Genomic DNA, 26,998 nt, shown 5'->3' with positions numbered 1-26,998 from the left:
GCTGCTGATCCTCCATGTCCAGGTGGCAGCCCTGCTGGGTCCACCCCCACTCCCCAACTCCTTCAATTCTGACTTCTCGCCCTCCATAAGTCCCGCTCGTTACTGGGGAATAAACTTTACTTTAAAACTCCTTGGTGATCAGTTTCCTGCGCCTCAAACCTTACATCTTGGTGCGAAACCCGGGCACGGGGTGCCTACTCCGTAGGACATTTCCCGGTCTGGGGTACCCCCCGTGGCTCAGGAACCCTCAGGCTTCTCTCCAGCACAGCAGCATCAGAGTCAGCGAGTAAGCCCGTCCCTATTTATTGCTATGGTCATCATTTTTTCCGGCATCCCTGCCCGTAAACCGCGGCCGCGTCAGGGTTTGCCTCTGGGTCTCCCAGGGAGATTCCAGTGGTCAAGGTTGGGGGGACACGTCCCCTGCTCCCTTGGCTCTCCGGCCTTTGGGCCTGATCCGGACCCCAGGGGGCTGGGGGGGCGCCCTCCTGCCACCCCTCGGGTTCCCGGTCCGTAGCGTTGGCTCCCTTGAGACGCTGGTCCTTGGCCTCTGCTATTGACCTGACCCTAGGTTTCAAACAGGGCACAAAACCTGCTACCTTAGGGTGCCTCACGAATCTGGCTACTTCTGTAACGGGACTTAACCATCCTCGCCTGACCTCAATAAATTCAGCCAGGAAGTCGCCCAGGGTTCCAGGTGCCAGGCTCCCCGCCTTCCTCCCGCTGCCACTTCTGTTTCTGACTCCTGTCCTGTCCTCTCTGATTCGGACCCAGCCGGCCCCGTCCCGGTCCCCCTCCCCGCCCGCGGCCCCCCGCCGCCGCCGCCCCCTCCCCACCGCGCCCCGCGGCTTCTGAGCCCCGGGCACTTCCGTGCCGCGGAGCACCGCTGCCGCTCGCCCCTGGGGTTGCTCCACCACCGCCCCGCGCCGGGACTGACTCGCACGCGTGAGCGAGAACGCAGGGTCGGTCCCCGCCGTTTCGCCGGTTCATCCCAACCGCGCCGTGGGCGCAAGGAGTCCCCCCTCCCCCGCGGCTCCCCTGCAGTGGATGCCACAATCGCAGCCTCTGGTCGCCGCCTCCGCGAAAGCCTCCCACCCGCGCAACAGCTTCTCCACACAGCTGTGCTCTTCCATTGTTTAATTGTGCGTGGCCGTGGCCGTGGCCGCCGCCATCTTGGCGAGTCCCGCCCCTTTCCAGGTCCCAAGGGACCGCCTTCATCTAGGCGCAACGTGCCCCGCCCCTCTCCAACCAAGCCCCGCCTCCTCAGGCCGGGCCTGCCACGCCCTCTCCCGTCTACAGCCAGTCCCCCTCCCCAGGTAAGAAATCCCTTCACGGCATTTAAGGCTTTAATGCCCATGAGAAACAGGACAGAGTAAAACCCGCCTTCTACAGGACTTGAGTCTGCCAAAAACCCACACCTTTGCTTGCTACCTTGGGGCAAGCCACACACAACTGTGTGTGGTAGGGGTGCAACGAGAGGACCAGTGACACCTGGAAAATGCTTCAACTACGGTAATGGTCACCGGGCTAAACGATGCCCACAACCCCGTGCTCCGACCAAGCCCTGCCCAGCCTATGGTCAAAGCAGCCACTGGAAAAGCGGTCCCTGGAAAGGCGACAGGCCTTCTATGTCTCCGCATGGAGGGGCTGTCCTTCCAGATCATGACCCGCTGCTGGACAGAGGCCTGGACTCGACACACACACACACACACACACACACACACACACACACACCCCTTGCCGAAAGCCCCAGGTGCAGCTCAAGTAAGGGTGTGCGGATCTCTTTCCTGGGTTTGACTGGCAAAATGCTCTGTTCCCTCCTCTCCCTGCCTTTTCTAAATGTCTTCAATAGCATACAGTAATGAGGGAAAGAGGAAAGGAGTTCTAAAGTTAACTGTTTACAAGAACTTTTACTGGACCCACTCCCCTGGACAATCCTGCCCCAGGGGGTCAGAAACAGCCATCTGTTTGGCCAGGCCTTACCCAGAGACCTCCGACAATGCTTGTTAGAACCCAGTGCTACACGTCTCAGAGGCATACAGCTGGCCTCCACTGGTAACGTTTTCCCGCCATTGGGGTCCTCACCCAGCCCCTGGGGCCAGCCCTCACCCCCATAGCCGACCTGCACTGACAGCTTGACCCCTCAGTTTGGGGACTGCAGCCCTGCCTCTGGGCTCTGGCTGCAGCTGCTGTTCTCATCAAGGAGGCCCAGAAGATCTGCCTCCAGCAACCCTTACAGGTCGTCTCCACCCATAGGCCACAGGATCTTTTGTCCCACCGATCCTGATCTCTCCTTGCCCCCTCTCGCACGCAGGAACCCCATCTCCTGTTCCTCGAGAGTCCTGACCTCTCCCTAACCCAGTCCCCAGCCCCGAACCCAGCCACTCTCCTTCCTGCTGCCTCCACCCAACCGATGGCAACGCACTTCTGCCCCGAGGTTTTCAGATGCCCTGAGTGCCTCTCTTCCTGCTCCACGTGTGCAGCTGCCTCACCCCAGGCAGCTGCTCTGGGAACATGCTGACAGTTTCTGCCCAGGCCAGGACCAGCTGACCAAGCCTCCCGAGGACCACCCCTCCAGTCCGGGGACTCAGTGCCCCCCACCGCAGCCAGACTACTTGGTGATCCATCGTGGCATCACCTCTCCAGACTGAAGAGGACCCTGGAGCAGCATCACTTCTATAAATGAGAGGTGTTGGGCCCCATGAAGGCCCGCCTTAGTCGCCCTCCCCCTCCTCCTCCTCCCAGCCCTGGGCAACCTCCGTGAAACCTATGACCAGGACAGCACACGCGTCACCCGGCAGGTAGGTTCTCAGACACCCTCTGGTCAGACACCAGGCAGAGATCCTGATTGCTGTCAACCTCCGTGTCCAACAGTGGCCGACCATATGCCTGCTCTGCTTACGACCAGTGGAACCCAGACAGGTGTGATCGACATGTCAACACCTATGGGGGTTCCGGCTGGTCAGGTTGTCATCCATGATGCCTACAATGAGGTCAGGTCTGGCCCCTTTTTCTCCAACAGCATCCTACAGGCTGAACAGTCCCTTAAAGGGAAGCTGCCTGATTCCCCCTGGGTAGAAGTCCTGTTTTCTTGGCTCCAACTTATCCAGCACACTCTACTATTCCTTAATGAGACCCGCACCCTGCACAATGTCTCGCACTGCTTTCTATGTGTCTCTCTCTCCAAAGATCTTTGCTGGCTGCCATCCCACTCATGACTCCTCCAGGAACCCAAGGACACCGTGAGTGTCCGCCTCCCCTGGCTGGCATTCCCCTCTGGGAACCCGAAACTCCAGAACCCAGCTTGCCCCCGCGGATATGCTACCAGACCAGCAACCCGGTAACTGGGGGACCGATCACCTGGAACTGTACCCAAAGCCACACCACAGCCAGTCCCACCAAGGCCAGCCCGGACACATAAACTCCTCTGACCCCGGGCCTGGCTTCATGGTCACAGTAGTTCCCCAACTAACCTTGTATGGAGAGTCGGAGCTCGCCTGGTTGCTCCCTTCATCCTACCCCCGGGCCCGCTTCCTCCCTGTCATGTTGCGGGTAAGTATCGCTGCCTCAATAGGCCTAGCTGGGGGGGGGGGGGAGGGGGGGGGGCTGTGTAACAGCATAATCTCTGCTCAGGATTTCAGTGACAGACTCCAGATAGCCTCTTTAGCTTCCCTGCAGCGGCAACTAACATCAGTAGCCCAAATAGCCCTACAGAACCGAAGGGCCCTAGGCCTTCTTCTTACTGCGGAAAGAGGAGGAACCTGCATGTTCCTTCAAGAAGGAACTACATCAACGAGTCCGGAGTGATGGAACAGAACGTGCAGACCCTGACTAAGCTGTGTGAAGAATTACATGCAAGACACTCCCGGGACAACTCTCTTTTCAGCTGGCTCCAAAGCCCTTTAGCTGCCTGGATCCTACCCCTGATAGGGCCCCTAATTCTCATCTGTGTCTTTCCCTAGCTCCGTGCCTCCTCAAATTCATCAGCTCCCAGATCGCTGCAATGTCTCCAGTGACTGAAGCCAGCTCCTGCTCCGTCCCTACACTCGCCTGCCCTTCAGCCCACCCCGCCTCTGCCTGACCCTGGCCCTGCCCCCTTTCTTCGCCCCCTGGTCAGCAAGGAAGTAGCCAGAATGATTTCGCCGCCCCCCATCACCAAGAGGCCGGGGAGGCAGCGGGGGGAGCCCAGAGCCGATGCAAGCATCTGCAAAGCCCCTGAACCCCTGCCCAGACTTTCAATTTTTTAAATATAATCAAAGAGTCTGGAATATAAGGTTCTCCCTCCTCCCAACTGGTGGGCGGGGTTATGACATTTCTGGCACCTGTCACAGAGACATCTCCAAGACACTGAGCCATCAATCAGCGCCTGCCAAAGTGTCCTGGAGCCCACCCCTTCCTGCTCTGCCCTGGGTCCAACCCTCTCCTGTTCCTCCCCTTAAAAAGGCCCCCAGACCAGCCACGTGCTGCTGATCCTCCATGTCCAGGTGGCAGCCCGGCTGGGTCCATCCCCACTCCCCAACTCCTTCAATTCTGATTCCTCTACCTCCTTAATGAGTCCCGCTCGTTACTGGGGAATAAACTTTACTTTAAAACTCCTTGGTAACCAGTTTCCTGCGCCTCAAACCTTACAGCCAGCTCCACTCAGGCCCCCACCCCAGCCTGCCTCCCTCCTTTTGGAGGCTCCACCACATCCCTAGGCCCAGCACGCTTAGAGAATTGTTCCCCTGGTAAATATCTCCTTGTTGTTTCCTAGAGTTTGGAGGTGTCTCAGAGAAACAAGCATGTGGGTCCAGCCTCCATCCTGACCCCTCACCCCAGCCATCCTTCCATCTGCCTGTCCTTGAATCTGTCTTTCCAAACAGATTTCTGAAACAACGTCCAAACAAGACTATCATTATTTCTAGATAGGATTTCAGGCATTCTTCTCTATTCTTTTTCTGCATTGCTTCAATCTATATATATAAAAAGCTAATATGCAAAGTGTACCCTCGGGAGTTCTGCTGGGAGACCGGGAGTTGGATTGCTCACTATGAGGTGTCCTGACCATCAGGGGGTGGTGCAGAACAAAGGAAGGCTCCAGCTGGCAGCCGGGAGCCTGCAGACGGGGGAAGGGAGGCCCTGATCAGCCCTGATCACCAGCCAGGCCTAGGGACCCTACCTGTGCATGGATTTCGTGCACGGGCCTCTAGTTTTTTAATAATACTGTACCATTTTTACAAAAACAAAGTACTCTTTTGAAAACTGAGATGCATTTTCTCACACATGCTGAACCTGCAACCAGGTATATGCCTTTGCCCAGAAAGTGAAATAAGACCCTTAGAGTCCACAGGCCAATGCTCTAACCACAGAGCAAACCAGCCAGGGCTCATGGAGGTGTCATTTTTAATGACATTTGTCAACAACTCAAATGTCCAACACCGAAAGGGTTAGCAGTTTGGTTCTGGTGATTTTCAAACGTTCTTTCTTATGTTCCTTTCTAAACAGAACACATTCGTATTATAATCCTCATACAGCTATTTTTACTTTGCAAAGACATCTGGTTCTGAAATGACAGAACCACTTCTCCCATTATCTCAAACAGTTGTGCAGGACAGCAGCGTGATCAGACTGCAAAAGACAGGGTGTGTGCAAATTCTTCTTCAGCCATGATCCACTTTTCACTTGCAAAGGAGGCTTGATAAAAAAAAAATAAATAAATAAAAAATAAAAGCCCCTGGAGGTGGAGAGAAAGGGAGACATCACTGAAGAAGGACTCTGCAGTGTGAGGCTGCTCAGCTGGAAACTGAGAATGGGGGTGATGGGAACAGGGAGGCAGGGGGCTGGGGTCGTGGCGACATAGACTGAAAATGAGCATTGATTCAGTCACCGTAAGTTACCCCGATTTTTATCAATATATACCTGCTTTATTGAGCAAATAGCCAATGAGGACAGAGAACCGGGTGCCATTTCCTAACCTGGAAATAAGCTCTGGGGCAGCGATGTCTCAGTTCACCAGCGCCCCCTCCTGTTGGATGAGCCACATGGCAGGTCCAGAAAGGAATGTGATTTTACAGAGGAAGAATGGAGATCCTATCAGAGGAAGGGACGGGAGGAATCTTGAAGATCCAGTCTGGCCCTAGAGACCAGGGGGCAGCATCTCACAAGTCCCTTATCAAACGCCTCCAAAACCAGGATTCCAAGTTTGCAGAATTCTGCCTACTGTATGTCCTCTTACAGTTTCCTGATGCATTTTAGCATATCAAAGTCATCAAAAAGTCCTGCAACAAAGGAACTAATTTAGCTTTCCCAAAAATCTGTGGTCTCCTTTTACAAAGAAAGCCCTTTAACATCTGTTGGAAATAACGTCCCATTGGAACCAGTGCTGAAGAGGATCCATGCGTGAACAGGGCTGGGCTGCCCTAGGATCAGTCTGGAGACGGGAAGTTCAAGTCACCTTGGCTTGGTTTTCACGTTGGGGCCTCAGGAGCTGGGACCTCTCTCCCTCTCAAAGCCCTGCTGGCTGGGCTCGGATGATAAGGATGCTGGCAGTGGTTTAGTGCTTACTCTATGCCAGCTATGGGTAAGCATTTGATGTATTCACCCATCTCATTCTCACAACAGTCTATAGGGTGGGCACAGGTTTTTATAGATAAGAAACTAAGTTGAGCCTGGCAAGTGTGGCTCAGTGGCTTAGTGGTTGAGCGCCAACCTATGAACCAAGAGGTCACCGTTCAATTCCCAGTAGGGGCACAGGTCTGGGTTGTGGGCTTGATCCCAATGGGGGGCATGCGGGAGGCGGCCGATCAGATCCTCTCTCATCACTGATGTTTCTGTCTCTCTCTCCCTTTCCCTTCCTCTCTGAGATCAATAAAAAAAATATATTTAAAAAAAAAAAAAAAACACACTAAGTTGAACTCTCACTCATTGCCAGTGGAAACACAAAACTGGTACAGCCATGTTGGAAGACTGCTATACAGTTTGGGAAGGGTCTAAATCCAAGTAATGCCCACAGGGCCACCCGCCAGGTCTCCTGACCTGAGGGAGCTCTTTCTGCACATAAGAGAGGGTCACAGAGGAAAAAGGGAGGGACTCGCTTGTTTCTGAGGTTCTCCCGAGGCAGACGCTGAGGGGGACCAGGTGTGAGGGAGGGAGGGCGGGCCAGTGTAGGGTAGGGACTGAGAGAGGGCTGGCTGCCTGCTGCTCCTACAAAGTAGGGGGCACAATAGAAGGACCAAAGGAATTCCTCCTGGAGGGGGAGGCAGCCAGGTGACGGGCAGCACCGTCCTCATCCTCCTTGCACCTGCTGGTATCTCGCATTCTGCCTCTGCCCCAGGAGCCCACCAGTGTTGAAGTGGGGACTTCCTCCCAGGCCAGAGGGAGCACTGTCCAAAACCACACAGCGGCCTGGCAGGGGCAGAGACCTGTGCCCAGGTGTGTGGGGAGCCTTTCTCCTCCACCAGGAGGGTCAGGGAAGGGGAGACCTTCCGAGGCCGTCTGGGACTTTGTCCAGGGGGCACCCAGGAATCTCTGTGGGGCCAGCACCAGCCCCCACACTGCTCAGCAGAGGGGCCCAGAGGACCCGCCCACCCAGGCCTCTGCCCTTTCCCGGTCCGGCCCCCGTAGGAACCTGGGGGGAAGGTGAGGCCTGAGTATTTCTCAGTTTGGTTCATTTACTTGTTGACTGGCCGTCGCCCCAGTGAGGAGATGGTGCTCATGAGGGCAGCCCAAGGCCGGGTCTGCCTGGGCTCCAGGAAAAGGGTATGGCACGCCCCACCCCCACTTTACCCCACCTCCACGGCCAGGCCTGCATAGGGCCTGGGGCTCCTAGTCTGGGGACTCCTAGTCTGGCCTTTGGGCCCTGGGTGGCCTAGTCGGCTGTCCTGTTCTCCCCCAGACATACCTTGGGTGCCCTCACCCAATGCCACCACTGGGCTGGGCTTATCTGTCTTCCTGGTTGATGGAGATGTTCCTGGGGCAGCCCCTGCCCGCCCCACAGGCTCCGGGCCAGGCCAGGTCTCCAGGAAGGGATCAGTGCAGGCCTCTCACCCCTCCTAGGCAGCCTGTGCCTGAGGCTGGGCCTGAGCAAACGGGGCTGTTCCATGACTGGGTCCTGCTGCCCACCTCCCAGGCCCTTCCTGCTCCCTCCATCTCCCTCACCCCAGGGGCTTATTCTGGCCCCAGGGGAGCGTCCTGTCTCCCCAGACATTGAGGATCTCCAACCTTAACCTCTCCAGCCCCTGGGAGTGAGTGCAGTCACCTGGAAGCTCTGCCCTGGTCAAAATTCCTAGTCTGACACACCAGGGAGTTGTGCGTTGTCATGTGGCTGCCACTAGGGGGCTTCCTCTCTCCACCCATCTCTGTCCTCAAGGCCCCTCCGAACCACCAGCCCTCTCCCACCTCCACTTCATGCCTGGATCTGATGGGAACTGCCGGGTCAGCCTGGCCATTTCCTGACTAGAAGCTGGAGGACATGCTGTTTCGTTTTGGACCTTGAGTTTTGTTGCATTTGAACCTTGAATCCTGATGCCCTCACTGCCCGCATTTCTGATTGATGTTTTTCTTGCAGTGTCTTGTTTACTCTATTTCTCCAATCCGGTCCCCTTCACCGCCTGATGCCTGCTGACATCCTCTTCCGATTGCTTCCAGGACCTGCCACACGGTCCCCTTTGAGTCTCTGTTCGGGCCCCACTGGGAGGGTTTCACTGTTTTTGAATTCTGAGTCTTCCATATCCTGGGTTCTCACCCCGGACTCGCAGGCAGGCGGGCTCACACCATGGGCCACTTTTCTACGGCTGCTGTCACCCTCTTCATGGCCTAAAACAACATCGGTTTATTGCTTTCACGTCTGTGGCCTAGGATTCTGACATACATCTCCCTGACGGAAGCCACGGCTTCAGCAGAGCTGCTTCCAGTCTGGAGACTCTGGAGAACCAGGGCCTCACCTTTTCCAGCTCCCGGGGCCGCCCTCAGCCCGTGGCCTGTGCCCCTTCCGCCTGTGTCCTTCTCCTATCACATCGCTCGGACCTCCTCCTCTGACTCCTTCGGTTTGAAGGGCCCTTTTATGCGGGGCTCACCCGGATAATCCAGCAAAATCCCCCATCTCACGCCCTACATTCTGCACCAGCAGAGTCCCAGGGCGGCCAGGAAAGAGCTGCCCACACCCAGCATCCTGTCCCCCTGGGGCCCAGCGGGGGGCACATTCCCTGTGTCTTCTCACCGGCTCCCGCAGGACTGTGCCTCCGTGAAATGTGGTAGCGACCATACTTTGGTAAAGACTGCTGTTTGAATTTTAACCCTTCTAGTCTGGCTCCTGCACCTGGTTAAACACAGGATGGTTACCTCAGCTTCCAGGTGGAGACCTGGAGGCTAAGGCAGTTTTCCTGTGCCTGGGACCAGGCCCACAGGAGATGGATTCCCACGGACTCAGTAGTTTCAGGGATAGAAACTGCAGATAACCTTCAGAGACTAACCTCTGAGCTGCTTCTGTATTATTGGCTTTCGCAAGATAGGGCCACATTCCAACGTCCAGCAGGATGTGAGTGGGATCGTCCCTGCGGGCTGTTCCCAGCCTTTAGAATTTAGAATTTAGAACAAAGGAAAACTCCTGTGGTTTAGGCCTTTAAAAAGACTGCCTGCACCTCAAACAGTGGGGTGCTCTTGTGGCCATCCTGGCCAGTTTTTCAGTAAATCCTTGCCTGCTTTTTTTAATCAATCATCAGCCTCCGGTGGTCTTATTTTGAACCCAGGGTTTGACCCCACAACACTCTGCTGCTCACACAGCACCTTCTTCTCTTGGGCAAATGTCATTGTGTTCCTCTCTCTGCCTTGGTTTCCCCACTTTCCATGAGAGCTTTTTGGTATCGCCTCCCAGGTAAACTATCTGCACCCCCGCCCTGGTCCCAGGTCAGCATTTGGGGGGCCGCACGAAGACCAGGAGCCCTTGGCATCTGTGGGATGGGGGCCACGGGCATGAGCACTGGGGTGTTTGGGGGTGCTCCTCCACGAAACCCCACTCCAGTCGTCCTGGCGCCCAGGTACCCTGGCGCTCCCAATGTCCTCCCATAAATCACCTTTCTGATGGAATGAACCTGAGTGGGTTCTGCTGTTGGCCAACCCAAACCTGTAATAGTACAGGGGGGTGGAGAGAGATTGAGGCGTTAGGGAGTGATCTTGGGGTGGACGGGACACGGGTGACCATGGGGGTGTCCAGGAAGCCACCTGGAGTCCACAGAACGTTCGGCAGCCACTGGAGCATGCAAATGTGTTTATTAGAAACACACATTAGGACGGGAGGCTGGGCTGCAGGAACGAGGCAGTCCAGAGCAGGAGCAGCAGCACCAGCCAGGGGGGCGGCCCGTGGCTCCTGCCGCGGGCTATCAGCCTCTGCATCCATCTGAAGTGAGTGCTGACGTTGGTGTAGACGCCCGGGCGGTTGGGCCGACCACAGCCCACGCCCCAGCTCACGACTCCAACCTGATACCACAGCCCTTTCCGCTCGCAGGTCAAGGGTCCGCCCGAGTCACCCTGGGGAGCAGAACGGGTGAGCAGGGCCAGGGCCGGGGCGGGAGGGGTTCGCAGAGAGCAGGAGGGACTGTAGAGCCGGGAAACCTGGGTACACATCCTACTCCTCCCCCGGGGAGCGCCCGAGGCTCTGCATCTGCAAAAGGGGGCCTCGGCCTCCACTCCTCAGGTGGACACAGCACCGCCCGGGCAGGGCTGGGCGGGTGGGAGACGAGGCCCGGAGCTCCGGCTGGGTGGGGGGGCACTCACGAAGCAGGCGTCCTTGCCGCCTCTGCTATTGCCAGCACAGATCATGTCTCCCCAGACGTTGGAGCGGAAAGAAGGCTCTGAGAACATGTAGTTACACATGGTGGTGTTTATGATGCCGACCTCCACCTCCTGGAGGTTGTAGGGAGACGGCAGATCTATAGCGGAGTTGGGAGACAGAAAAAGAGGGCGTCCTGAGACTCCCCTCGGCCGCCTGGCTGGGGAGATGGTGTGGGTTACCCGGCGGGGGCGGGGCAACCGCAGAGCCTCGAGGAGCCCTCTACCCCCGCCGAGCTGGCATCCAGCACCTCAGGGATGATGAGCAGAACCACAGAAGGACCCAATAGCTGGACCAGCCGTTACAGCTGCTCCCAGCTTCCCTACGTGCAACATGCAGGTGACAGCGGTGAAGAGAGACCGGGAGCATCCACGGGGGAGGGGTAACGCAGCTGAGATGTTTTAGGATGAATACATCTCAGGGCCTGAGCCACGCGCTCCCACGGCACCCCCGGGCTGCAGCGCAGTCATGGCCCACGTTTAGGAAAGATGCACCAGGAAATGGCAGAGCCCGACACGAAGCCGGGCCCGCCCAATTCCCCAATCCGGGCTGGGATCATTGCCTTTTCCTGCAGAGGGCCGTGACCACATTACACCAAAAGCTATGTGTCGGCAGAGCCTTCCCTCTGCTGGCACGCTGCTGCCCCGCTGTGCGAATGCTTTTAACCCCCAGAGCCACCCTACGAGGTGGGAACTACTGTCACTCCACTGTGCAGGTGAGGAGGTGGAGGCACAGTGAGATGAAGTGCTTACACAAGGTCTTGCTGGAGGCCAAGGACAGTAGTTAGCGGAATCACTGTGAGAAGTTCCTCAGATGGCTGATGGACATCTCCAGCAGGGCTAAAGATCTCCTTATCATTACCTGCTGCCAAACAGCTGAGGGCAATTCCCCCAACCTGATAATCCTTTATTGTTTACCAAACCTTACCTTTGATGTGTACATCTGCTTTGCTAAAGGGAAAAATCCTATATAATAAAAGGCTAATACGAAAATGACGGAATGGTGGAATGACCGGTCACTACGATGCCCGCTGACCACCAGGGACAGACACTCAACGCAGGAGCTGCCCCCTGGTGGTCAGTGTGCTCCCACAGGGGGAGCGCTGCTCAGCCAGAAGCCGGGCCGGCGAGCACAGCACAGTGGTGGGAGCCGCTCCACCTCCATGGCAGTTCTAGGGACGTCCCTAAGCCATCAGTCAGACATCCCCCAGGGCTCCTGAACTGCAAGAGGGTGCAGGCCAGGCTGAGGGAACGCCCCCCCCCTTAAATGCACGGATTTCATGCACTGGGCCTCTAGTGTGTTAACAAAAAGCTGTGGGTAGACAGCTCTCTTGTGAAGTTGACTCCCTGAATCCCTCGAGAGACTCAGGGAGTCAACTTCACTAGAGAGCTGGTTTCCTCCCAAACTTGTATTTCTTGTCTAGTCCCTATTCACTTATGCGCAGCCCTCCTCCAGATTCCTGAACCCTTGCTGCGAAAAGACCGAGGCAGGTCTTCCAGCTAGCACATGGCAGAGCTGAGTTTCACCTCAGGCAGGGGGGCTGCACAAGACACCTGCCACCTGTGAGAACACCGCGGAGCCTCGGGCCAGGGAGGGAGGGAACAGTCTGCCTGGCTGGGCCTCCCTGAAGCCCTCTGGGGCAGGCAGAGGCGCTTTATCCGGCCCCTCCTACAGGAAAGGAAAGGACCCACCTCCCGAGGGAGGCAGGCCTGGTGCTGACTTCCCTGTCCCCTTTGCCAATTCCAGATGTGTGACCATCTGCTCCACTGACCCCTTCTGGAGTCTTGGGCAATGCCCATACCCTTGCCAGCTTGCTCATCTGTAACGTAGGTATAAATGGTCCCAGCCTCATTAGCAGGTAAGCTCCTGACGGGAGACAGACGGTACTCTGCTCACTCCTGAGTCCTCAGAGCCCAGAGCAGGGCCCAGCACAGTGTGCGGGCAGGAGCTTCCTCTGCTATTGTTACTGTTGCTAAGGGTGAGGCAGGATTGGGCCGGGCCAGGGAGAGTGTAGGGGGCAGTCCGGGTGGAGGGCCTGTGCCTCCCCTAGCAGAGGGCACCCTGGGGAGGCTGTGCCCAGCGGTGTCAGGGGATTCATGGTGAGAGATAAGCAGGGGGTGGCTCATAGGGACTCAGAGACCTCCTGCAGAGCCACGGTTGGAGGATAGTTGACATTCTGAGGACAGAGAAATGGGCTTAGCATTCCCGGAGAGCAGGCCAATGTGGAGAGATAAAGAAGGTGTGGAGGAGACGGAGTGTGGAGGCTGGGTGGCTGGGGGAGGGGTGAGCACCAGGCTGGGGCCTTTCTGACAGGCCCTCCTGGGAAGGCACATGGGCATTTCGTCATTGTCAGCTGAATCCAGTGGTGCTGGCAAAGCCACGCCCTGGAAACACGCTTTGCCAAAAGGCGGGAGTGTTGTCAGCTTGACCTTCAGCCCAGGTGCCAGGAATGCAGACCACTCCGGCCCACCCAAGAATGCGCATAATCTCCTTTGTTTTAGTAAAACTTCCTGGTTGTTTTTTTTTGTTTTGGTTTGGGTTTTTTTTTTTTTTTTTTTTTTTTTTTTTTTTTGCTGTTTTGGCAGTATTGGCTCGGTCCCTGTCCCTGTCCCTGTCCCTGTCCAAGGACAGTGGTCCCATCCAGCCCCAGTTTTTTCCTTCCATCTCTGTGTCTGTCTCTTTCATTTCATTTTCTCAATCCCCGGCCGCCCCGCCCCTCCTCAGGAAGCAGACGCTCTCTAGCGGAGCTGGAGGTGGAAAAGAGAGAAACATTTTCACCCTCCCACTCCCCACCCCCCTGCAGGTGGAAGGCCAGCCTGGGCCACGCTGGCCCCCTCTCACCACCCGCTCTGGCTCCGGCTCCGGGGGAAGAGGGAACTGAGTGGGCACAGGAAGGCCTGCCCTTTCGCGGGAGCGGGAGTGCACAGCAGGTGGAGGGGATGCTGACCAGGCCCACCCAGGGGCCCCGCCGATGCAGCTGGAACAGGGGGCGGACCATGCCCCTGCTCCCCTCCCTGGACACCCCCGCCACCTGTCCCCAGCCTCACCCACACTTTCTTCGATGTCCCCCCAGCCGGTCACCCAGCAGTCAGACCGGTTCTGGAACTCTTTGAAGGAGGCGAAGACACAGACGGGCTGGATGGACTTGGAGTAGGTGACGGGCGAGGTCAGCCGCAGCATGGCGATGTCGAAGGCTGTGGCCCCCAGGTACTGGGGGCTCATCACGATCTCCCCCACCTGGTAGCGGTTGCGGTAGGCCTGCAGGTTCCAGAAGCTCGGTGCGGCGGTCAGCTGGCCGAACTGGACTGTCCACGAGCCGGGGTAAAGGCTACTGCAGAGAGGAGAGAGCGGTCGGGAGCCTTACCGAGGCGAGCTCCCTGGCACACCGGGGCCTGTTCCCGAGAGTGGTGAGCTCACCCTGACCGGTTTGACTCGGGATAGAGAGTCAGTCTGCGGACTGTAAGGTCCGGGTTCGATTCCGGTCAAGGACATGTACCTTGGTTGCAGGCACATCCCCAGTGAAGGATGTGCAGGAGGCAGCTGATCATCTCTCTCATCGATGTTTCTAGCTCTCTATCCCTCTCTCCCTTCCTTTTTTATTAAAAAAAAATCAATAATATATATATATATATATATATATTTTTTTTTTTTCTTTTTTTTTTTTCTTTTTTTTTTTTTTTCTTTTAAAGAGTGGTGAGCTCAGCCGCTGTGGCTCCGTGGTTGAGCATAGACCTATGAACCAGGAGTCACGGTTCGATTCCCGGCCAGGGCACATGCCCGGGTTGCAGGCTCGATCCCCAATGGAGGGTGTACAAGAGGCAGCCGATCAATAATTCTCTCTAATAACTGATGTTTCTATCCCTCTCCCTTCCTCTCTCTGAAATCAATAAAGACATTAAAATAAAAATGAGCGGTGAGAGGTTGTCCAGAGAGGTTGCAGCTCTCTCAAATCCCAGAAACTGGGGACTTTGGGGGTGGGGGTGGGGCAGGCGTGCTCTGGCCAGTCACTCAACCAGCCTGCCACCTCTCCCAGCCGCCTGAAACAAGAACGCAGATGCACAGGTGCCCCGTGGGACGCCCGCAGAGCGGAGTCAGAAGAGCTTCCAGGCCCTCGCTGGTTTGGTTCTGTGGACAGAGCCTTGGTCCCAGGTTCCATTCCGGTCCCGGGCACACACCGTGGCTGCAGGCTTCTTCTCCGGAGCTGGCCCTGGTCGGGGCTCTTGCAGGAGGTAACCAACCGATGTGTTTCTCTCACATCGATGTTTCTCTCTGTCTTTCCCTCCCTCTCCCTGAAAATCAATGGGAAATGCCCTCCGGTGAGGATTGAAACAAAACAGCTTCTGGGGCCGCTGTGGCCACAGGCCAGCTTCTGTGGGCACTCACCCACCTCGCTCACCCCTCCCACGGCGGCTCACCTCCCTGGGAGGGGCGGGAGGGGGTGAAGGCTGGCAATGCCATTTGGGGAGAAGAGAACAAGACAGAGAAAGGAACAAGACACACACATGTGCCCGGGGAATGTTCTGGAAGACCCTTCTGGGGGAAAACCGAAGCGTTCCTGCGGGCCCCATCTGCAGTGGGGCCTGGGTTCAGGACAGGAGGGCACGCGCACACACAGAAGGCGGCAGACCCGGGCTCACCTCTCCAAGCAGTGCGCCGCCGTGAGCACCCAGCGCCGGTTGAGCAGGCTGGCGCCGCAGGCGTGGGAGCCCCACAGGCGCAGGCTGCCCTGCCAGGGCCAGCGCCCGAGCGCCGCGTCCATGCCGCCCACCACACGCGTTCCCACGGCCCGGCGGCCACAGGGCCCTGGGTGGAGGGACAGACCGGCCGGACTGAGCTGTGGGCGACGGGCCCGAGTGCCCACCCCGGCCCCCGGGGGGCGCGCCACGGGAAGGGGCTTCCCGGGAGGGGAACCGCGCGCATCTTGGGGTCACGCACCCCCACCCCCACCCCACTGGGTCTGCAGGAGCCCCCCACGCCCTCCCCCCAGGGGCCCACCAGTTACATGTGAGCAACGACGAGTTCTGGAAACCTGGGGGAGAGGGATGGAAAGGTGAGGCGCCCCTGGCTCGCTCGCCCAGGGGACCGGCAGGGGGCGAGCGCTCCGGGCGCCTCACCTGGAAACAGCGTTTCTTCCTCCGGCCACCCTGAGGGAGGCGAGAAGGAAGGTGAGCCGCCGCGGTCTCCGGGGTCCCCATCCGGGCCCCCCGCCCCCCAGGGCGCCGGCACCTCACCCAGCATGTCCAGCTCCACGCGCACCCACAGCTGCACCAGCAGCAGCACCGCCGCCGCCGGCGCGCCCATGCCGCCTCCCGCGTCTGGCGCCCCCTCTGCGCCTGGCCGCGCCGCCCGGCTGAGGCGCCCCCTGGGGGAGCGGGACCCCGGCTGCCACCTTCTCCCAGCTGGACCTTTCCGGGTCAGAGGGCTTTGGGAACACCTGACCTTTCTGGCCTTGGAGCTTTTCCTGGGGCTGGATCAGCCGCACCCCCCGGATAGGGCCCAGGAACCAAGGCACCGAACCAAGACCTCTGGTCTGCACCTCGGGGTCCCGCTGCCCTGCTGCTGCCCAGGAAGGAGCAATGACCAGGACTCCATGAAAGAGCTAACGGTCAGCTCTAACCGGTTTGGCTCAGGGGGTAGAGAGTCGGACTGGGGGGTCCTGGGTTCGATTCTGGTCAAGGGCATGTACCTTGGTTGCGGGCACATCCCCAGTGGGGGGGGGGGGGGGGGAAGGTGCAGGAGGCAGCTGATCAATGTTTCTTTCTCTATCAATGTTTCTGGCTCTCCCTTCCTCTCTGTAAAAATCAATAATTTTTTTTTTCTTTTTAAAAAATAAAGTGCTAGCCGGAACCGGTTTGGCTCAGTGGTAGAGCGACGGTCTGCGGACTGAAGGGTCCCGGGTTCGATTCCGGTCAAGGGCATGTACCTTGGTTGCGGGCACATTCCCAGTAGAGGGTGTGCAAGAGGCAGCTGATCGATGATTCTCTCTCATTGATGTTTCTAACTCTCTATCCCTCTCTCTTCATCTCTGTAAAAAATCAATAAAAAATATATTTAAAAATAAAAAATAAAAATAAATAAAAAATAAAGTGCTAACAGTCTTCACTGAGGCCTGCTGGGGAAGGGTGCTTAGGCTGGTCCAGGAAGGGGAGATAAATGATGGCCCTGGGCCTTGTCTCTTCCTGAGGAGGCTGTCCCCCCTGCCCAGGCTGCCCCCTGGTGGCAGGCCTCCTCTCCTCCTCCTCCTCTGGATTAAATCTTGAAAGGTGGAAAGGATCTTTCAAACACTTACATTCCTGGGGTGCTGGGCTAAGGAAATCACCAACACAGAAGCGAGAGATACCCCGGTGGTTGTCCATCCCAGAATCCCTGTGACCAGTGACGCCGCGTGGGGGTCCCAGGAAGGCTGTGCCTGCCTGGTAGCTCTCTGTGCCCAGAACACCACCAGACACCCTGGAATTCACGATGATGAGTTACTTAGCACTGGCTTCTGGGAGTCCCTCCAAGCAGCACTCCCGCCAACAGCAGCCCCACACAGGAAGTTGAGTTTACATTACAGGAAGGTGTTTTTACCCAAAGGAAGGCGTGTTTCTCCCATAGAAAGGTGAGATTTTCGCATGAAGGTGTGTTTTTCCCACAGGAAGTACAATTCCTCCCCCCAGGAGGTTTGTTTCCTGCAAAAGGAGTACTATTTCCCCAAAGTAATCTGTGTTTCCTTTACATGAAGGCGTGTTTCCTCCAGTGGAAGGTGGGTTTCTTCCATAGGAGATTGTGTTTCCCACACAGGAAGTATTATGGCCATGACAGGAGGTTGTGTATCTCCAAAGGATGGTGTGTTTGTCCCACGAGAAAGCATTTGTCTTCTTCAGGCTTCAGGAAGTTGTATTTTCCCAAACCGGAAGGAGTGTTTACCCCACAGGAAATTGTATTTCCCCCACAGGAAGGAGTGTTTCCCCTATAGGAAGTTCTATTTCCGCCACAAAAAGGAGTGTTTCCCCCATAGGAAGTTCTATTTCCCCCACAGGAAATAGTATTTCCCCCACAGGAAGAAGTGTTTCCCCCACAGGAAGTTGTATTTCCCCCACAGGAAGGAGTGTTTCCCCTATAGCAGCGCTTTTCAACCGCTGTTCCGCGGCACACTAGTGTGCCGCAAGATGTTGCCTGGTGTGCCGTAGGTGCAGACAAGACAAGAATTTTATAATTTTTCACTATTTTGTTTACTTAATATTTCATAATAAAGTAATTATAAAATACTTTCTTTGTGTTTATTTGATTCCTATTCAAGAGAATTACTTTATATATAGTCAATATAGGCACAGAGTTAAATTTTTTAACATTTTCTAATGGTGGTGTGCCTCGTGATTTTTTTCATGAAACAAGTGTGCCTTTGCCCAAAAAAGGTTGAAAAACACTGCCCTATAGGAAGTTCTATTTCCCCCACAGGAAGGAGTGTTTCCCCCATAGGAAGTTCTATTTCCCCCACAGGAAGGAGTGTTTTCCCCACAGGAAGGCTTGTTTTGCCCATAGGAAATTGTAGTTCCCCCACAGGGTGTTTGGGCCATAGGAAGTTGTATTTCTCTCTCAGGAAGGTGTATTCCCCCTACACACGCCCCCCTGCCGGAGTGCCCATGGACTCCAAGGCAGGGCCACAGAGGTTAGAGGGTCCTCGGATGCTGCCCCAGAGGAGAGGGGAGTGCTGCTGAACGGTGTGACCGCTCCAGCCATGCGTGGGAGAACCAGGCTGAGGCTGAGGGGCTCAGGGTGTCCTGGGACAGAGGCTGAAGCTCTCATCCAAAGGGTTTCAACCTGCCCTTCCCTCCCCCTGTCTCTTCTGCCCCCTGAAGTTGTCCACAGGGCTCCCCATTCACACACCTGCCTGGGCCTGAGGTCCCAGTCCTGTGCTCCCTCCTCCAGGCGGCAGCTGGCATGTCCACAGCCAGGCCCCAGGCTTCCCTGGAGAGACGGAGTGCAAGCTCAGCCTGGCCGAGCCTTCGCCATTTGTGCCCAGGGTGGTGTGGATCCACGCTCAGCCCTGCCCCTAACTCCTGGCACCCAGGTCTGCCCATGACACTGACCGAATCCCCCAGGTCTACTCATGACCCTGGGACTGACCTTCTGCTCTGACCCCAGGGCCTCCTGACTGCATTGCTCTGCCACCCGCTGAGCCTAGGGACAGGGCTGCTGGGGGGAGTGGACTCAGGCCAGCCCTGCAGCTTGCAGCCCTCATTTCCCATCTGAAACACGGAAATGATGGTAATGTGCACCTCGGGGCTGCTGGGAGAGCCTTTCACACACCCTTCCGGGTCCCGAGGCAGGGCCGGCACCTGCTGGGATGGCCCTCTGCCAGGTCATCTTTATTGCCTTCAGACACACACGCCTACAAAGGGACCAGCCCAGCACTGGGGCTGGAAACCTCCATTCCAAAGAGTCCCAGAAACCCCCAAAGGAATGCTGGGACTCAGCCTTGGATGGTGGGCGAGAAGCAGGAAACACTAGGCTCTGTTCCTGGGGAAGGGGGCGTGGGGGTGGAGCCCAGCCTGGCAGGGAGGATGAGAGAGCAGCTTAGTGCCTATGGGGGGCACATGAAGGTCTGAAGAGGGAGAGGTGTGAGGTGTTACAATGGGGAGCCTTCTGAGGGGAAGGGGCCAGAGAAGGACAAAGGGTGGGTGGCGGAAGGCGGAAGGCAGCTTTCCGGGAGGGCTTGGGGAGAAGCCCTGTGAGAAGCTGCATACTGCATTCCTGGCAGGGGGCGGGGGGGGGGGGGGGGGCGCGCTTGGGTTTGCGATGTGAGGACGCAGGTCTGAGGGTTGAGCTGCATGGTCAGGAAAGCCCCAGGGACACGGCGCCCCCCAGTGGTCCCAGAAACAACAACAAGGCGGTGGAAACGGTCCCCGCAAGGCCTGGCGAGAAGCTTCTGTCATCAGAGGCTGAGTTCCTGATTGTGCTGAGAATCCACGTGGTGTAGACACTGACGTTGGTGTAGACACCTGGCTTCTTGGAGAGGCCACAGTCAGAGCCCCAGCTCACGACCCCGGCCTGGGTCCAGACGCCACCAACGTCACAGACCAGGGGGCCTCCGGAGTCACCCTGGGGAGAGAGAAGGAGTCCAGAAGCGTGGGGCCGGAAGCTGGGCGCCTCTGGGCCAGCCGCCCTCCTTCCATGGAGGGGACTGGGGTTTGCGGGCTCCCAGGCCATCAGCCTCTCTTCCGGACAGAGGCCTGGGCAGAGCGCCGGCGGCCTGGGCGCTGTGGGGGGCAGCAGGGTGGGCTGGCTCAGGAATCGGGGACAAAACCCTGGCAGGTGGGACAAGCAGGGACTCCCTGTTCTCCGCACGAAGCTGTGCTTGTCAGAGTAGGGGCTCGAGGGAGAACTGTGCTGCTGGCAGTTCTGTTTGTTTCTTTTCTTTCTTCTTTTTTTTAAATTAAATATTTTTAATATATTTTATTGATTTTTTTACAGAGAAGAAGAGAGAGGGATAGAGAATTAGAAACATCATCGATGAGAGAGAATCATTGATCAGCTACCTCTTGCACGCCCCCTACTGGATATGTGCCCGCAACCAGGCATCGAACCTGGGACCTTTCTGTCTGCAGGCCGACGCTCTATCCACTGAGCCAAACCGGCTTCGGCCTGTTTGTTTCTTTTTGATGAAAAAAAAAAAAAAAAATCTGAGACAAAACAATAGTAAGAGGCGACGGAGACAGAGTCTGCTGTGCTAATAAGAGCAGCAAAGAGAAGACAGGACGGCTCCGCAGGGCCTGCTCCTGGAAAAACGGGCGTAAAGCCCCGCGCGTTGTTCTGGGGAGAGACGTGTCTGGCCCCACAGGAAAGCCTCGGGGAGGGGGCTGTCACAGCTCGCTCAGCACACTCGCAGGTGTTCCGTGCTCTGATAGTATTTTGTGATGTCTGAGAGGAGGATAGGGCTCAGGAATGTTTCTTTTTGAATTGACCCTCGTATTAAAAAAAAAAAAAATGTCGCCCTCGTCTGCACTGGGCCCCCCCGGGGTGCGTGCTCACCTGGCAGGCGTCCTTCTGGCCGTCCTCGAAGCCGGCGCACAGCATGTCCGCCAGGATGATGGGCTCCTGGCTGGGGGTGATGGAGTTCTCATGGTAGTAGGCGTCACAGGTCTGGGTGTCGATGAGCGGCAGCTGCAGCTGCTGAAGGGTGAAGGGCGGGAGGAGGGCTGGGGAGGGGGCGGGAAGAGAGCTCAGAGGGGAGCCGCGGGCTCCTGGCTCCCGCGGGCTTGCCCGCGCAGATGGACTGAGGACAGGAGCCGTTTCTGTGTGCGGGAACCTGCATTTGTGCTCAGGACGCCCCTGTGGACATGCCTGTGTTTGCCACTCAAACACCTGGAAGACCTGGTCCCTTCCTCCCGGAAGCAGGGCGTGCACAGAGCTGGGGCGGCCCCTCAGCCTCCCTCCCAGTGCCCGGGCAGGGGCGTGGGGTGGGCACACGGGAGGGCCGTGGGCAGGAGCTGAGACCTGGTGTCAGGGCCTGACTCTGGCCGAGGAGTGTAGCCAAGCCTCATCCACCGATGTCCCTCCTCCTCCGGGCTTCCCAAGGGTCAGGTCAAAAGTGGGTTGAATCGTGTCCCTCAAACCTTCATGTCCACCTCGAACCTCAGAATGCACCGTATTTGGAAACAGAGGCTTTGCAGGTGTAAGGAGTGAGGATGAGGTCGGACTGGGTCAGGCTGAGAGGGCCCTTACATCAGACAGAAGGGAGGGGACGCGGGGAGGCAGCAGGGAGCCGGCCTGGGAGGACAGGCAGAGAGCGCAGTGATGCCCCACCAGCCAGGGAGCCCCCAGCGGTGGGAGAGGCGGAGGAGCCTCCCCCGGAGCTTCTGGAGGCCCCGGGGCCTCAATGCCCGGGCGAGCGTGAGTCCCTGCTGGTTGAGCCGCCCAGGATGTCCCGTTTGGGACGGTCGGCCCAGGGCACTAATCCAGGCAGACGCTGCAGACGCGGTGGGGACCAGGGCGATGGGTGCGATCGGTGCTGAGAGCTCCCTCTTGCTCGGCCCGGCCGGCAACGCCGGAAGTCATTCCACGGATGGACCCGTGGGGCCGGAGGAGGAGGCCGCCGCCTGGCGAGGCTGGCTGGCGGAGTCACTCAGCCGGGCGGGGGCGAGGCCGGGCGGTCGGGCTCTGCCCGGCCCCTCTGCTGGGCCCGCACCATCCCTTGGTCACCGGAGGCCGGGATGGTGGATTGGGGAAGCCCGGGATGCGGGTCTGGGGTGGCGGGCTGCCAGGGGCAGGGGCTGCGCCAACAAGTGCGGGCTCCATGTCCAGCCCGCGTGAGGGCGGTGCGGGCGCAGCTGCCCCTGGGAGCCGGTGGGGAGCAGCCTCCGCTGCGCCCTGATGCCCGCCCCGCCCCCCCAGCTCCGGGTCCTCACCTTGGTTGGAGTTGATGTTGCCCCAGCCGGTCACCCAGCACCAGGTGCCGTGGCCCAGGGGGTCTCCGGGCTTGGGGAGGCAGACCGGGAGGATGAGGTCGCTGAAGTTGACGGGGGCGGCCAGCTGCAGCAGGGCGATGTCCCCGCTGCCCTGCCCGCCCGCGTAGCTCGGGTGGGGCACGAACTGGGCCACCGCGCGGCGGTGCGGGGCCGGGCTGGCCGGGGGGTAGGAGGAGATGGTGCCCAGCAGCACCGCGTAGGCCTGCAGGGGCTGGTTCCTGCGGCCGAACAGCAAGAGGGTCCTGAGGCTGTGCCCAGGTCCCACGGGCAAGGGCTAAGGGCAGCCTTGGTTTGAGGCCCTAACACCGCAAAAGGATGTGTGTGTGTGTGTGTGTGTGTGTGTGCTGTGCGTGTGCATGTGTGTGTGTGCATGTGTGTATGTGTGCGTGTGCGTGTGTGTGTGTGCGTGTGTGTGTACACATGTCAACAAGGACAAGCACCTTGCTTAAGCCACAAGCAACCCTGCAAGGTGCCCAGTTCTCCCTCTGTTTGGGGAAGGGGGCGTCGCCTGCTCCAGGCTGCCCAGCTGGCAAATGGTGGGACTGAGACCTTGGATTTCCAAGGGACATGCTAACGTGGGGACTTCGGGTTTCTGGGAAGGGTCAGTGCTGAGTCTGTCTCCTCCCCAGGGCCCAGTGGACAAGTAAGACCTTGGGAGGACACGTTCCTGCCGCCTCCTGCCCAGGCTCCTGTCCAGATGGGGGAGAGGCGTGGGAGAGGGTGGAGGGCGGTCCCAGCGGCCCTGGCTCGGGTGCTCACCGGTCAAAGCAGTGGGCAGCAGTCAGCACCCAGTCCTCGGTGATCAAGGAGCCCCCACACACGTGCTGTCCGTACTCCCTGAGGCTGACCTGCCACGGCCACCGGCCCGGCCGGGCATCCTGCCCAGACAAGATTCGGCCTGGCACGAGTGGGCGTCCACACACTGCAGGGCAAGGCGTGGGCCGGGTTATACGAGTCCCCTCTGCACCCCTCACCCTGCAGACCTGCCCTCCTCATCCCTGCCCCCTGTGGGCTGACATCGTTTCCCCTCTGACTCAGGACTTGACGGGGAATACTTTCTTCTTCTTCTTCTTCTTTTTTTTTTTAAATATATTTTATTGATTTTTTACAGAGAGGAAGAGGGAGGGATAGAGAGTTAGAAACATCGATGAGAGAGAGTCATCGACCAGCTGCCTCTTGCACGTCCCCCACCGGGGATGTGCCCGCAACCAAGGTACATGCCCTTGCCCGGAATTGAACCCGGGACCTTTCAGTCCGCAGGCCTACGCTCTATCCACTGAGCCAAACCGGTTTCGGCTTGACGGGAATACTTTTGACCCTGGGGGCAGGTGACAGCAGCTGAGATGGGTCAGGAGAGACCTCGGGCCCTGGATTGCTCAGTCCAGCTCAGTGGGCACAAGGAGGGTCAGACCACTTGGCCGGGCCCTGAGGGAGGGTGTGGACACAGCGCCTGGCATTGGGTTTGTGTAGAAGCCACGAAGGCGCTGTGTCCAGGAAGTGGGTGCCGGCCCCAGTGACGGGGTTTCTTAGAGGATCTGCCCGGGTACAAGGCTCGCAGGGCAGGGCCAGGATTACATAATCCTCTCTCTCCCTGTCTCTCCCTCCTGCAGTGCCTCCTCCCACCCTGATGTTTGTCCTACCTGAGTCTGGGGCGGTCGCTCTGGCATTGGTCAGGCTGGATGGGAGAGCCGGGGGGCTTCCCTGGAGGACTGGCAGGAGGGAGAACAAGGTGACCACGAGGGCCGGCTCCATGGCTCCTTCCACTTGCCGGATGGCCCTGCGGGTCAGAGTCCGCAGACACGCGGGAAGGGGAAGGTGACTGCGGCCCCAGCCGGGTTCCTGGGCCCGCCCTGGGGCGGGGCCGGCACCTCCACCCCACCCTTCCAGGGCTCCTGGGCACGGGACTCTGGCCTCTGCCACATCCTTGGCAAGACCCTCGGGCCTTCCCTCCTCTGCCCAGGCCCTGGCATCACAGCCCAGCCTCTCCTGCCCCCTGCGGGGGGGGGGGGGGGGCACTTACTGTGTGCCGGCACTCTGTCAGCCACGCCACAGGCCCCTGCCTGACCCCGGACCTACTGTGAACCCTTCCTACAGCAGAGGGACTGAGACTCTAGTGTTTGAAGGACTTGCTCAAAGCCCTACAGGTGGCAAAGCCAGGTAAATCTACCCCTGGGAGGGGTAAGGGGCGGGGAGCAGAACTGCAGGCTCTGGGGTACATCCCACTTTGTACCCTCAAGCATTCATTTTGAACCGGGGCTCTCGAGGGCCCGAGGGGGCCCCGGATGTCTGGGTGCTGAGGAGGGACCCTTATTCAAGGAGGCGGAGCAGCTGGAGGAGACGGGGATTCTCAGTCTGAACGACGCCCCAGTGATATTCTCCTCTGAATACAGTGCCCCGCCCCCCGGCCCGGCCTGCGGCGTGACCCTGGCCCCTGGTCAGAGGCCTTGCAGAGGTTGTGTGCGCCAGGAAGGAGAGCTGACCAGCCGTGGGCGCTAAGCAGGGGGAGGCTGTGGGAGACTTTGCCCGGTTCCTAAGTTTTCCCCATTTGCCGAAAAGTGCCTGGCAACCTTTCGATGGCCCCACTCCCATCCACCTGACCTCCAGGCAGTCCCCCTTCCAGGGGCTTACTGCCCCTCGGGGCACAGTGCTTCTCCGAGGCTCCAAATGCTTGATTTAGGCTGAACTCACGCTCAGTGAGTACTCCCGTGTTATTGCTTTTTCCCTCTACCTGACCTCTTCATTTCCGAGGAAAAAAAAAAGGTTGATTTATTTGTTTCTTGAGTATTTATAACTTTTTTTCTTTATGTATTTTTTAAAATATATTTATTGATTTCAGAGAGGAGGGCGAGGGATAGACAGATAGAAACAATGATGAGAGAGAATCATTGATCGCCTGCCTCCTGCATGCCCCCCACAGGGGATGGAGCCCACAACCCAGGCAGGTGCCCTGGCCGGAATCGAACCCGGGACCCTTCAGTCCACAGGCTGACGCTCTATCCACTGAGCCAAACCGGCTAGGGCTCTTTATGTATTTCAAAGCTCTGTTGACAGGGGCATAAAAGCTCATGCCTCTGACATCTTTTCAGCGGCTGGTAGCTTTTATCCATGTAAAACACCGCTGTCTAGAGTTCATTGGATTTGCCTTGGGTTCTGTTTTACCTGAACTTATCTGATATGTGATTCTACACACAGCCACTTCCGTGTGGTTTGCAATGTCTTCACCAAGATATTTCTTTCAATCAAGACAGAATGAAGACATTTATGATTCCGGAGGGGCAAGTCTTTAGTGGGAACTTGAGCCCCGAGCCCAGAGGGTTCTTGGCTGCGGGCAGGAAAGAAGTGGATGCCGGCCACTCAAGAAGTAGGGAAGCAGGTTTTATTGAGCAGAGAGGACAAACACGAAAAGCCACTCCACACACAGGGGCAGACTCTCCGAACTAGAGAAGGAAGGAAGGGAGACCCCAGCCATCTCTAGAGGTTGAGCTATTGTAGTTTGCAGTTTCTGTGGAAAATTGCTGATATGGGAAAATAGAGAATGGAAAAGAAAAAAAATATTGGGATTAACCTTAACTTTTACAAGGTATATTTTGTGGTCTGTTTTCCCTTTATGGGATGGATAAGTGATAAGGTATGGCTGAGTAGCTATTAATCAGTCTTTGCCATCCGGGACCACTGGCTCCTAACCGCTTGCCTGCCTGCCTGCCCCTGATCACCTCTGCCTGCTGCCTGATGCCCCTAACTGCTCCTCTTCTGGCCTGATCAACCCTAACTGCCTCTGCCTGCCGACCTGATCCCCCCCTAACTGCTCCCCTGCCAGCCTAATTGCCCCTAACTGCCCTCCCCTGCCTCCCTGATCACCCCTAACTGCCTCTGCCTCAGCCCTTGCTACCATGGCTTTGTCCAGAAAATGTCTGGTCTAATTAGCATATTACCCTTTTATTAGTATAGATTTATTGGAGGTGATATTAGTTAATAAAATTTATAGGCTTCAAATGTAAAATTCCCTAATACATCATCTGTGTATTTGATTGTGTGTTTATAACCCAAAGTCAAATCTCCTGTCACCATTTATTTGACACCCTTCACCCATTACTACCTTCTCACCCCTCTTCCCTCTGGTAACCACCATACTGTTGTCTGTGTCTATAAAACCAATCTTTAAATTCCTTCATGTCTTTACATTTTTTTCTCATGTAATCTGCCCCTTTAAAATTTTTGCTCTAGCCGAAACCGGTTTGGCTCAGTGGATAGAGCGTCGGTCTGCGGACTGAAAGGTCCCAGGTTCGATTCCGGTCAGGGGCATGTACATTGGTTGTGGGCACATCACTGGTGTAGGGTGTGCAGGAGGCAGCTGGTCAATGTCTCTCTCATCGGTGTTTCTAGCTCTCTATCTTTCTCCTCTCCCTACCTCTCTGTGAAAAATCAATAAATATATTTAAAAAATTTTTGCTCTAAGTTCTGACCATATTTCTCTACCATATCTTCAAGTTTCCCAATTCTTTCTTTAGCAATGTCCATTTTATTATTCGACCCTTTGTCTAAAATGTACTTCAGCAATATTTTATTTTTTAATATATTTTATTGATTTTTTTTTTTTTTTTTTTTTTTTTTTTTACAGAGAGGAAGAGAGAGGGATAGAGAGTTAGAAATATCGATGAGAGAGAATAATCGAGCAGTTACCCCTTGAACACTCCCTACTGGGGATGCGCCCGCAACCAAGGTACATGCACTTGACCAGAATCGAACC

The 26,998-nt window shown here is 57.2% G+C and overlaps 1 protein-coding gene across 1 annotated transcript; it reads right to left on the bottom strand.

Annotated features, from left to right (window-relative positions):
- Positions 1-10,257: 10,257 nt before the first annotated feature.
- On the bottom strand, positions 10,258-24,009 carry LOC311621748 (transmembrane protease serine 9-like; the record flags this gene model as incomplete). The annotated part of the gene is made up of 12 exons (XM_084882135.1): positions 23,892-24,009; positions 23,011-23,173; positions 22,192-22,469; positions 20,816-20,982; positions 19,755-19,885; positions 16,033-16,163; positions 15,916-15,945; positions 15,804-15,830; positions 15,439-15,604; positions 13,849-14,132; positions 10,747-10,901; positions 10,258-10,500 (listed from the first exon to the last, which is right to left on the bottom strand). Exons 1-12 carry the CDS (start codon positions 24,001-24,003, stop codon positions 10,258-10,260), a joined length of 1,887 nt encoding a protein of 628 aa, XP_084738261.1. The 5' UTR covers positions 24,004-24,009.
- Positions 24,010-26,998: the final 2,989 nt, after the last annotated feature.

The sequence above is a fragment of the Pipistrellus hanaki genome, assembly GCF_964339955.1.
Source record: "Pipistrellus hanaki genome assembly, chromosome: 4".
Taxonomy (NCBI): domain Eukaryota; kingdom Metazoa; phylum Chordata; class Mammalia; order Chiroptera; family Vespertilionidae; genus Pipistrellus; species Pipistrellus hanaki.
Note: the sequence above shows the minus strand (reverse complement) of the source record. Positions and strands in the feature narration are given on the sequence as shown.